Source organism: Gossypium hirsutum, chromosome A13 (assembly GCF_007990345.1).
Source record: "Gossypium hirsutum isolate 1008001.06 chromosome A13, Gossypium_hirsutum_v2.1, whole genome shotgun sequence".
Taxonomy (NCBI): Eukaryota; Viridiplantae; Streptophyta; class Magnoliopsida; order Malvales; family Malvaceae; genus Gossypium; species Gossypium hirsutum.
The window spans coordinates 106349874-106363009 of record NC_053436.1 but is presented as its reverse complement, the minus strand read 5'-3'; the positions used below and the strand labels follow the sequence as shown (position 1 = coordinate 106363009).

The 13136-nt window shown below is 30.7% G+C and overlaps 1 protein-coding gene across 1 annotated transcript; it reads left to right on the top strand.

Moving 5' to 3' along the window:
- Positions 1 to 767: 767 nt before the first annotated feature.
- LOC107894813 (lachrymatory-factor synthase) lies at positions 768 to 1519 on the top strand. Its single transcript, XM_016820022.2, has one exon. It carries the CDS (start codon positions 816 to 818, stop codon positions 1308 to 1310), a length of 495 nt encoding a protein of 164 aa, XP_016675511.1. The 5' UTR covers positions 768 to 815; the 3' UTR covers positions 1311 to 1519.
- Positions 1520 to 13136: the final 11617 nt, after the last annotated feature.

Here is a 13136-nt window from a genome sequence, read left to right as displayed (position 1 = left end):
ATCTGAGTTGAACTTGAGTAAATTTTTAAACTTTTTTAGCTCGAGTCTAGAAAACGGGCCTAAAATTTTATATTGACTCCTCTTGAAGCCCCATGACCAGGTCTAAGCACAAGAAAATTAGGCAAAGACCTTGGTTTGATAGAATTGCCTAAACCTTTAAATCTAAGTAAAATTTAGTTAATAAAATAGTAAAATTTCTGCATTCCCTCGAATTTTTTAATTCAATTTCAATTCTTGATGCCAACAATTATTGATGCATTATTGATTTTGATCTCAATTTTTTTTTAAAGGTATTTACAGGAGCGAGTTTAGTAATTAATTCTCCGTATTCTGTAAGTTCATTAAGAATATAGATACTGACCACAAATTTTAAAACTGTTTCATACTCAAAATAAGGATCAAACACCACTAATTAAAGCCTTAACATCTCACTTATCTCTCATGATTACTCACCTCACGTATTTTAAATGTAGATAATATGTTACCTTATTGGTTAATTCAACCAACCAGATGTGATATAATTGCCTGCCCAAAGATATGGTTAGGTTTAGGCTGTACTCAACATTTTATGGGTCACATTAAACGTTCCAATTAATTTAATTTGGAAAATGAAATTAACGTTTGCATGTATTTAACCTTATAGACAAAAAAAAAAGAAAAAAAAAAGAATCACAATGCATGACATTGACGCAAGGAATATGTCCAAATATGTAAGTTAATGCCACGTTAGAATTTATGATCGATTCCTCCTCTATAAAAAATGCTTTTCAACACAGCTTTTTCTAACTTTTTTTCTTTTTCATAAAGAAAAAAAAATGAAGCAAAATTCACAACCTAAATGGGAAGCCAAGGTTTCATCAAAGTTAACAAAAGCTTCACCAGACAAAACATGGGCTATTTATACAGATTTCTTCAACTTTCACAAATGGTATCCAACTTTAGCCACATGCTATGGCATCCATGGCACCAACGGTGAGCTCGGTTGTATCAGATTCTGCTCGGGTTTCTCGATCTCGTCCCAAGGCGGTGATGGTGACAGTAACGGTGGTGGGTCCGAGAAGTGGTCCAAGGAGAGGTTAGTAGCCGTTGATCATAGTAACCGTAGCTTGAGCTATGAGATAGTGGAAAGTAATATTAGGTTCAATTCATATGTTTCGACGGTTAAGATTGTCCCTGGGGGTGTTGATAATCAACAAGGATGTGTGATCGAGTGGTCCTTCACCGTTGATCCTGTGTGGAAATTAGATGAGATGAAGAAACTGTATGAGGAGGGCCTCCAAGGGCTGGCTAAGAGAATTGATGATAGTTAATTATAATGTGTCTTAGTTTTAGCTCTAATGTATAGTAATTTTATATCATCAACTCAACAGTGTGTGTTTCATCATATACTACTTCTCTCTTATTTATAAATTAATATAAAGTTTTGTTTTACAATATAATGTTTACCTACAAGTTTAATTTATATGAATATTGTTCCCAATAATTACTTCATTGAAATAAAATAAATTTTTTTGGAAAAGGATTGGATAGAATAAAATTTAGAATAAAATTACTGATGTGATATTAAACTATTGGATAGAGATAATATCTTTATTTCATAGAAATGAAAAATGCATAAATATGTTATTGATTTATTTCTCATGTTCCTTAAAAAATTTTAAAATAACAATATTTGGTAATATTTTTTTAATTTAAAAATGTTTAAATAAAGTGATAATACACTTTAACACACTCAAACTCACATATTTGACAACAATCTCATGTAAATTAAATTAAGACTCAGTCAGTGATAAGTTTTAATTTAAAAGCAATCATAAGCTAAAACGTAATACTAAAATACCAAAATTATGTCACATACCTTATTTATTTGTTCGTTTAATCGCCACATATCTTGTTTTCTTATCAAATTTATATTAATACATTAAAGTCAAGGGATTTGGAAGCGAAATTTCATTTCTATCAATATTTTTAAAATTTCAAAAATAAATAAAAAATAATAAAGTATTCCAGATTTTAAAAGAAATTTTAAAAGAAGATTTGAATAATTCAAATTTTGGTGATTTTTTTTCAAAATTCTTCATAATATTTTTTTATTTACACATTGCTTTACTCTAAAATAAAAAAGTTAAACTTCATAATATCAATTTTATTTTATTTTAATATATATTTTAATATTTGGTATTATTATTAACATTCATGTATTTGTATAAATTTAATGATATCAATATTGCATATTTTTAATACAACTATTTGTAATGATTCGATTTCCAATGGTTTCAAAAAATGCGATCCTGTTTCTGTAAATCGAGTACGTAAATATTAAATTGGGATGTTTATAGAGTTAGTGTATTAATGAATTGAAATTTGGATAGTCAATTTAGTAGAAATTGTAGTTAATTAGGACTCATGGACTAAATTGTAAAGTCTAATTGCTATAGATTTTTAATTAGTAAATGAATTGAGGACTTAAATAGCAATTAATCAAAGGAATAAAATAGCAAATAGACCTGTTTTAAATATGTGTTAGTCCGCGGTGTTGGATGATGATATTTACTTAACATAATTAGTGATTAAACTTAAATAATTAAGGATTAACTTAATTAAATTAGTTTAATTAAGGTAAAACATAATATAAATAGAAACTAAGATTGGTATGGATAGTATGACATGTTTTGATTGAGATTGGTATGGATTATTTGAATAAATGACTAAATTGAATAGAATAGAAAATAGTGTAAATTGATGAAAATATGAAATTAACTTTGAATTTGATTGAAATATTTTATGTTGTATAATAAAATGATGAAATGAATCATGAATTGGAAATGATAAATGTAAATTGTGCCATATGATGAATTGGATAATTGGTTACCCTATTAACTGTTCGAGTAGAGCCGAAAATAATTGGCATGCCATAGGATTTGATTGTGTACAGGTTTATGCGCTTACGCGCCAGAATGCATTTCATGTGCCAGTATGTGCTTTGTGCTCCAATATGCACATTTCATGCTAGGTTCATTTATTTCAACTTATATGAAAATGCACTTTAATGCTAGTTTGATGTGTTGATAGGACGATCTGAGTATCCATCCAAATTCGAGTCAGGCTAATAGGGGTCGAAAAATGTAAACTCAGTAAATGTTATGAACATGTTATAAATTGATATCATTGGAATGAATTGTGTTTTAATGCAAATGACATGCTGAAATTACACAGCTGAGTATGCAAATTAGATGAAACTGAGCCCTAGGGGCTGAGACAAATACAAATGAGTCGGTGGACTTTAGGAACGGGTGAAAATGTGATATTATAAGGGAATTATAGAAAAGTCTTATAATTGAATGAATTGGTATGTAATGTATACTCAAATTTCTATATTTAAGTTGATGATTGTAAGTTTGGTAACAAAAATAAGTCGGTTGGATGATGTGTGCATATAGGAATACATGTATAGAATTAAGTAGAATTGTTAATGCTTTTGTTTATATGCCTTGAATTATAAATGTACCACTAAGCCCTATTGCTTAACTTACGGTTTGTTTTCTTCTGCACAGTTTAGGTGATTCTTGAAGCCAGGATCTAGACTATCGTTCCCGACCCTACAAAGTTTGTATAAAGTAATTCCTTTTGGTTTTTTGAGCATATACTTAGGAAACTTATGTTAAAGTCTCAAATGTTAAGTCACATATATGGTATAATTCTTGTTAATGTTTTGGTATTGTGTTGAAATGGGTTCTAGTTGATGTGGAATATGTGAATTGTTGTATGATATGTATAAATGAAAATTTAGGTCCCTTTTAACTTGTAAACAGATTGATGTTGGAAGAAACAGATTGTCATGTTGCGATGATGAACTTTTGATTTTGTGACGAAAAATAGAGCAAGGTTATTGTGGCGACACTGCTGCTGCGAGGTTACAATGAGCACAAAATAGTAAGTTGTGTTGAGACAAGAAACCCCTGGCGTCATGACATCAACCCAAAATTTTAGAATCCTTACAATTAGGTCCTTTTTTGATCTTGGGTTAACAAAAAGGCTTTCATAAGCTTGTATAAAACTTGGAATTGATGATTTATTGTATTATACACATGTTTTAGTTATAGCTTGAGTGTTTAACAATTTATAAATTGATTTTAGTTGCTTTAGCTACGAATGTGGCACTTTGTAATTTGGACCAATGATCAGATCGGGTATCGAGGTGTTACACTATTATTCTTTTATATCTACTCTATAGGAAAATTCTTCCGTGCGCTCCCAAAAAAAAGTGTATACCAAAAATTTTAATTAAAGTGTTAAAAAATTTAGTATTGGTATAGCGTTAAAAGTTTTAGTATAGCATTAAAAATTTTGATATGTGGTTTTTTTCTAAGCGTACAACAAAACCCCTCATTTAAAAAGTTCCAAAAAAAATTGGTGTAAAAAGAAAAATCATAGAGAATTAAACTAAACAGGTTTTTTACCAAAATAAAAAAATAAAAAACACGAAAATAATACAATGAAAATATTAAGTACCAAAATGGTACACTTAGGGTGGTGCAGCCTATGTCAGAGGCGTGACCATCCCAAAATCTGACAAAAAATATGTTAAATTTAAAAAAAAACCAAAAAATTGTTAAAAAAACCAAAAAATTGGTAAAAAAAAAAGTGATAGAGGAGGTGCCAAAGGCGGCACTGGTGGTGCCTCTAGCAGAGGCGACACTGAAGGTGGAGGTGCCAGAGGTGGCACGAAGGATGCATGGCCTCCTTTGTTTTTTTTGTTTGGGGACCATTATAAGGTTTGTAACACCACCACGCCCGAAACCGTCACCGGAGTCAAGCTTGAGGTGTTACTAAACTTATCTTACCTTTTAAACAACTCTAAACCACTTATTTTAATTTTTGGAATAAACTATTTTTCTGCATCATAGTTGCTTAAAAATCCATTTCTCGAGTTTCAAAACTCAAAATTTATATCCGTAAATTTTTCCTGAAACTAGACTCATATATCTATCTACTAATTTTTTTCTAGAATTTTTGACTTGGCCAATTAGTATAGTTTATTAGTTAAAGTTTCCCCTATTTCAAAACTTGACTACACTGACCTCTTCTTACTACGAACCATGTTTCTTCCTGTACAAAATTCATATGACTAAGCCGTTTGTTTCTCTCAAAACTATATTCAACAAGGATTCTAACCATATAAATTACACCTTCTAATTAGTTTTTTACAATTTATGGTGAATTTCCAAAGTTGAAACAGGGGATCCAGAAATTGTTCTGACCCTGTTTCACTAAAACTCAGATATCTCATAAAATATAATACCTTTACCTGTTTTGCTTATTCCATAAGAAAATATACATAATAAGCTTTAATTTCATATATTATTCATCTTCAAACTATGTTTCTACAATTTTTAGTGATTTTTAAAAGTTACGTCATTTCTGTTACTTGAATCTGTTTTTAGGTTACTTTCACATTTTTCATAATTTTCATGTGATAATCATCATTCAATCATACATATTAATAAACATGTATATCATCGGCTATTTTATTAGCTAATCACTAGCAAGTATTTACACATCATTCATTGTTCATATTATACCAAAAGTAGCTAAGTTTCTATACATGCCATACCCAAAACAAAACGTCTAGTTATACCGAGTTATTTCTTTGATAGTGTGATCGGCCTCCGACGTTTCCTTCGATCCCCGAGTGACTAGATAAGTACTATAAGAAGAAGAAAATAAATAGATTAAGCACTAGGCTTAGTAAGCTTACAAGCAAATAAATCACAACATTCAACATAATGGATAATTATGCATAATATCATCTAACATCATAAATTTCTTTACTTCTCAATTTCTATCTTCTTCTTTATTCCCTTACCTTCTTTCTTACCTGACCTTTCCTTTTTCATAAGTATAATCTACTTTTCCTTTGCTGTTAATTCACTGTAATTTAACTCGTATCCTGACCTGTTGAACCACTCGGAATATTAAGGATACTAGGGTCGTTCCTGTCTATCAATATCCTGCCAATGCTATATCTTTGACATGGACTTACATGAATTATTCCTGTCTCCAATGCCATATATAATATGGACTTACATGGCTCAATCCTGTCTCCAAAGCCATATTTCTAATATGGACTTACATGGCTCATTTTTGTTTTGTCCTGTCAACCCTAATATCCTAACATTCCTAGGGTTCAACCGGGGCTTTCTAACACTTTTCCTCTGTCACTTCACCTTAAATTTGACTTTAAATATTTTCATAACATAATATATAAATGCTGGAAATTGACAATAATAATGTAAAATAAAAGAATATTGCATTTATTTACTGTAACTTACCTTGATACAAAATGTGACTAAACTTTACAATTTAGTCCTTTACTTTTTCTTTTCCCCGATCCACTCCCGAATTTCGTTCTTCTTGATCTATAATAGCAAATTTAACTTATTTAATATTCACATTTATTAAAACAGTCCTTGACCCAACTTTTGCAAAATTATATTTTTACCCCTAAACTTTCACATATTTGCACTTTTGCCCCAAGGCTCGTAAATTAAACTTCATCTTATTTTCTTATGTTTTATGACATGCTGATCATTTTTCCCTTCTATAGCAATATCAAAATCACACTCTAACATATACTTATGACTATTGGTATTTTTTTTCCAATTTAAGCCATTTTACTCGTTTTCACTTAAAACCGAGTAGCATAAGTTGTTTAACATAATTTAAAACCTCATATTCTATCATAAAACACCAAAATACACAAAATTCAGCCATGGGTATTTTTCCAAATATGAACCCTATGTTGAATTATTGCTAGAATAAGCTTAATCAAGTTACCGGGACTCCAAAAACGTAAAGATCATTAAAAACGGGGCTTGGAATCACTTACTATGAAGCTTGAAAGTTGAAGAAATCCCAGCTATGGAGGAGAGCAAAAATCGGCAGAAACTAATTGAGAAGATGACCATTTTTGTGTTATTTTTCCCTTTTTAATTCATTTAATATCCAAATGACCAAATTACCCCTCCTTACTAAACTTTCAAAAATTCCTTCAATGTCCTAATTTTTGTCCATGAACTTAAAATTGGTCAAATTGTTATTTAAACCCTCCTAATTAATATTCCAAAGTAATTTCATACTAAAAACTTCTAGAATGCAAGTTTTGCAAATTATTCGATTTAGTCCCTAACCTCAACTTAAGCACTTTATGCATAGAATTTCATCACAAAATTTTCACACAATCATGCAATCATACCATGAACCTCAAAATAATAATAAAATAAATTTTTCTACCTCGAATTTGTGGTTTCGCAACCACAATTCCGTTTAGGCCCTATTTCGGGATGTTACAAGGTCCTCCCAAGTTCAGCAGTAGCTCCGGTGAAGCAAGAAGCAGGGAGAAGAAGAGAAAAAGAAAGAAAAAGAGAAGGAGAATGAGAAGGAGAGGGTGGCACTGGTGAGGGAAAAAGAAGAAAGAAAAAGAAAAAGAGAATGAGAGAATAGAGAGAAAGAAGGAAGGAGAAAGAGAAGAGAAAAAAATCTAATAGAGAAAAGGTAATTTAATTTATTTTATTTTATAAAGGAGGCCGTGCATCCTTGGTGCCGCCTCTGGCACCTCCACCTTCAGTCTGCCTCTGGCACCTCCTCCGTCACTTTTTTTACCAACTTTTTAGTTTTTTTAACAAATTTTTATTTTTTTAAATTTTTTAATAGATTTTTTGTCAGATTTTGGGGTGGTTACGCCTCTGACATAGGCAACACCACCCCGAGTGTACCATTTTGGTACATGATATTTTTATTGTATTATTTTTATGTGTGTGTGTGTTTTTTTTGGTACTATTTTGGTAAAAAACCCAAACTAAACTGACAAAATTAAAAGCACCACTAATCTTATCATTATCAAGGGCTTCAAATAACTTCATAGGGGCTTTTGGCAAGACATGTACCCCTTTTGCATCCACAATAACTATATTTACAATACGACCAACAACATGATTAGTCTCCCTAGGTATATGCCTTATCACCCAATGTTCTTTGTTTTGTAACAACTGCTGAATTTGCACGGCTAATGCTGAAATCAAATTTGGTGAAGTTCTTCCTTAGATTGCTTGGGATGCCTTAAGGCTATCAATTTGGAATAAATGAACTAAATCCTAAACATGGCTGAACTCATAGTAGTGGGGTTAAAGTCAATTCGAAAAAAACGACATTTAAGTTATTAATGTCTTAAATTAAAATATATTTTTTAGGTATGATCAAAGGTAGATTTCATGTTTAAGGTTCATAAAGATAAATTTTCGAGGTTACACTACAGGAAAATAGGGCTTTAGCGGCGTTTTTTTAAAAAACGCCGCTAAAAACAGAGCAACAGCGGCGTTTTAGTAAAAAACAGAGCTAAAAGCCAGAGCATTAGCGGCGCTTTCGGTAAAACGCCGCTAAAAGCCAGAGCATTAGCGGCGCGTTAGGTAAAACGCCGCTAAAAGCCAAAGCATTAGCGGCGCTTTCTGTAAAACGCCGCTAAAAATCTCATAACCCCTAGAATCATAAACACTAATCTATAACCCCTAAAACAATAATTATTAAAATTTATGATTATACAATATATTAAATATTTTCTTATATAATCGTAAAAGAGATAGCATTGAATTTAAAATATTGAATTAATTATCATTATAGTTTAAGGTTTATGGTTTAAGCAGGTTTAATTATGGTTAACTATGGTTTAAGGTTTAGGAGTTAATTAGTATTTGAAGGTTTATGATGAATTCAGGGTTTAAGGATTATGATTTAGGGTTTAAAGGTTAGGGTTAAAGTTCACAATGGGACAATTATTAATTAACTTCTTAAGAGATAATTTCCTTTCCAGATTCTTACTTGGGATGCTATTAAGAAAGGGTGATTTTGAATGTGGAATTAGCATTTGTTGAACTATGTATAATTTCTTATATAACATAGAAATATCTTACAGAGTGGACATTATAACTAGAGTGTTCCAATAGAGAATTAATTGTTTTATTAAAGTTATGTAACTTTGTATAAATAATAATGCTATTGTGTATTTTTAATTATCTATTTTTTTGTTTAAATATATTTAGATTAAATAGAATGTCTGAAATAAAATATGTTAAAAATTAAGTTTAGGTTAGGGTTTAAGGAAATGATACTATTAGCTAGAAATTAACTGAAGAACATTTGGATTTTACTAAGATTCATGTTATTTTGTATATACGTACTCATATTATTTAATATAATAATATAAACATATATATATGTGTTTTAATTTGTACTACACTAACATTGGCCACACGAATTCCAAAAAATATGTTTATTATGGTTTAGGGTTAACAATTTTTAGAGTACTTTACTGTTTGGGCTTTATGGTCTAGGAGTTATGGTTGGTTTAGGGGTTACCGAATGGTTTTGGGGTTTAAAGTTTGGGGCTAGGGGTTCTGTGTTTGTGGTCTAAGGCTTAGGGTTTTAGAGTATCAAGTTTAGGGTTTCAAATTTAGAGTATAATTTTGGATTTTAATTTAGAAGATAAATGTATATAAGATAAATATATATAAATATTATTTTAAAATATATATAAATATATATATGAAAAGTGGTTTAGTGTGCAATTGTGTACATGAACTGTGATTTGATTTAGATCTTGTAAAATATTTACACGTTATTGATATAATTATAAATAGCATCATGTTTTTATTTAATTAATTTATATGCATACATAATATGCATTTTAAAATGTGTATTAAATCAAAATTAAAGTTTCAACTATAGTTAGGGTTTTACGGTTTATATATAATTTAAAAGAAATTCTAAATATATAGTTTTAAATTTTGATCAATTTCTATAAAATATTCAGGTATTAGCGGCGTTTATACATAAAACGCCGCAAAAGATAGAAAATAGCGGCGTTTTTATAAAAAACACCACAAAATTTCATTATAGATTAAAGTAAAACGGCGTCGTTTCCTCTGAATAGTAGTGGCTTTAGCGGCGTTTCTATAATAAACGCCACAACGCGTATTAGAACGGCATCATTTTATAGTGTAGATAAAATAGGTGTTAGTGGCGCTTTGCTGAAAACGCCGCAAAATGTCTTATTAGCGGCGCGTTGCTGAAAACGCCACAAATTTCCCTTATTTGAAACGGTGTCGTTTTTTCTCCCCTGAGGTTTATGCCCTTTACCCGAAATCAATTTCATTTTTTTACTAAGTCATTTTCCCCCATCTTGTCTTCCTTCCCCAAATCCCCAATCCCTAACGATTTTCCCTTAATCTGTTCCCCCATCCCCGAAATCCCTAACGATTTTCCCTTTCCTCTCGTCGACGGTCATATGCTTCATTTCTCTCTCAATTCTCCTCATTTTCGCTTTCTCAGGAGCAAAACAGGTGCGTTTTTTTAAAACTTTTCTTGTTCATTTTTATATACCCATTTCTTGGATTATGTGTAAATATGTTGCCCTTTGGATCTGATTTGGATTTGTTTTGTTTATTTCTTGTTTTTGGTACTATAGAACAGATTTGGGTTTTTATTTAAATTTTAGTTTCATGAATTTGGTTGGTTGTGTTTCGTTTTGATTTGATTTTGTTGATCTGTGTGGAATTTTCTTGAATTTATTGGATTTTTTTTCATTTTTTGATATTGTATATCTCAGATTGCATTGAATAGTCTAGTTTTATGTTGCTTTAAGTATTAGTTTACTTAAAGTACTTAAGTACATGGAAAAAATTAGAAAAAAATGAATATATTTATGTTATACATACATACATACATATATATATATTCATATCATAAGCCTAGTTTTACTTCAAGTACTCATGTTCGAACCCTTTTAAATACATGAAAAGAATCTAGAAAAAAATAAAATTGAGTACATCTATGTTAGATAAGTATCTGTATCTGACACTAACATCTAAGTAATATAGGCTTAGTTTAAAGCTTGTTTCTGTGATACTGATACGGGGTTGCGCGCGGACCAAGATCGAGTTGCCAAGTCACGAGAAACTCCTACGAAAACCCTAAACAATTAGATCTGAAACGAAACAGAAAATTAAAAGATTAGATTTTTGAATTTTCAGATCTGAAATAAAATCCCCAAATCAGCAAAGAATCAAATTGAGAATAGAAATAAGTGTTAGGGTTCTTGAAACCCTCAAGGAGATTGTGATTCTGCCCAATTGAACACCAAGATAGTTTTCCCCAAATTTCGACAATCTAATTTCACCCAAAAAGAGTATGGAAAAACCCTAAAAATTGGGGATTTTTGGGCTGATTCCTTAAGATAGAAAAAGGCTGAAAACACAATAAGAACAGAAAATAGATTAGATAATGATTCAGCACAAGTAGAAATAAAGAAAGAATTGACAGTAAGAAATTAAAAGATAAGTCCTAAGAAGCCTTGAAATCTCGAAAGATCTCACAACTCCCTTCAAACGGCTCTAATCTCCCCTCCAAAGAATATCAATGGCAAGAAGAAGGTTGAAGATGGCTCCCACAATCAAAAAGATTGTTAAAACAACTCCTAAAGAAAACCCAAGAGAAAATCCTTGAAGAACTCAAAGAGAATTTTCACTCAAATCAAATCTGAAATTTTCAATGTAATTGTAATGTCATGTAGGGTGGCTGGCCAAGCCATATAAATAGGCCTTTCAAATGTTTTCCTAATTTAATTAGAACACTAAAACTAAAACTAAAAAAAACTCCTAATTATTTTAATATGGAAATTCGGCCAAGGGTCTTTTATTTGGGACTCTTAGACTGAATATAAAAATTTAAACTAAGTAAAATAAATAAATAAATAAATAAAAATAAAACTTTACAACTTGGGCCACTTTGACAATTTGGCCTGATTTTCAACTAAGTATGGATGGATTTCTTGATTGGGCTGGGAATTTGCTTATTGGGCCTCGCCTTCAAGAATTTGGGCTTTTGTGACTCGTATCAGATACCCTTCATGAAAGATGCAATACTCTTATAATCTGAGCATTCGCTTGTTCGAAATTTGAACTTTATAACTGAATGTGCTTGGTTGAGACAAGCTCGAGGCTGCAATTTCCTTTAATGTTTATCGATCTTGATAGATTAATGCAATAATAGTTCGTATTTTGTGCTTCTTAGGAGGAAGAGAATATTGTAGAAGAAGAGCATGAAATCACTCACAGAGTATACTTGGATGTGGATATTGATGGCCAGTGTGTAGATACAACGCCTTCACCTATTCCTACAGGATAGGATAAGTGATGAGAAGAAATCTTATCCTTTTTTTAGCTTACATTTTCTTTTTTGTGTAATTTGTGTTTTACAGGTAGAATAGTTATTGGATTGTATGGCGAAGTTGTACCAAAAACTGTCAGTATGTTTTAAATTTTAATTTTTCGTCCAGTAGTTTTAGTTCTTTGTAAACTTAATTTCTTGAAACCGTTGGCTCGTTAGCAAAATGTACAAGCTACTCTCAGCCTTGTCATATGCCGTTAATTGGTAAAAGTACCATGAAAGCCTCTATACTAGGAGTCGGATTGCATTTTGTACCATTAAATGTTGTTTATTTTTAGAACTCATTTGATTGTTTTGTCGACCAGAAACAGACTTCTGTTCTTCGAATGCAATGAGTAGGGAAGTCTCTCGACATTATTAGAGATCAATCCCAAGCATCTCCAAATAAACCCTCAAGAAAACATTTCCAATTCAATCAAGGTAAACATTGTCTTCCCTAACATTTATGTTTCTTTCAACATGTTTTTACTTTTATGTTGATAACCCCATTTAAGATACTTTTTTTTAATTTAGGATAAAAAAGAGTGGGAAACTTTTAGACTGGACTTTAATTTCTTCCTTTTCCAACCTAATTGCTAGAAATGTAAGGAACAAAAAGGAAGAAAGTGAAAAAGTATATTCCCATTCTCACATGTTATGTTTTCTCTTTAGCTTTCAAGCTTTAGCTAGCCACCATCATTATTTAATCTTCAACACTCTCCTTGATTAATTCCCTTAAACAAATTCAAATCATTATTATCCAATGTTTCTTAAACAATTGCATTTCATTATTATAATTTTTTCAAGGGTCCCATTAAAATGGTTTTTATGAATTTAACCTAAAATTTATTATATTTCTATCAAATATGATGTTTTTT

Coding starts and splice junctions, on each gene's coding strand:
- LOC107894813 (XM_016820022.2), top strand. CDS start 816: ATGAAGCAAAATTCACAACCTAAATGGGAAGCCAAGGTTTCATCAAAG.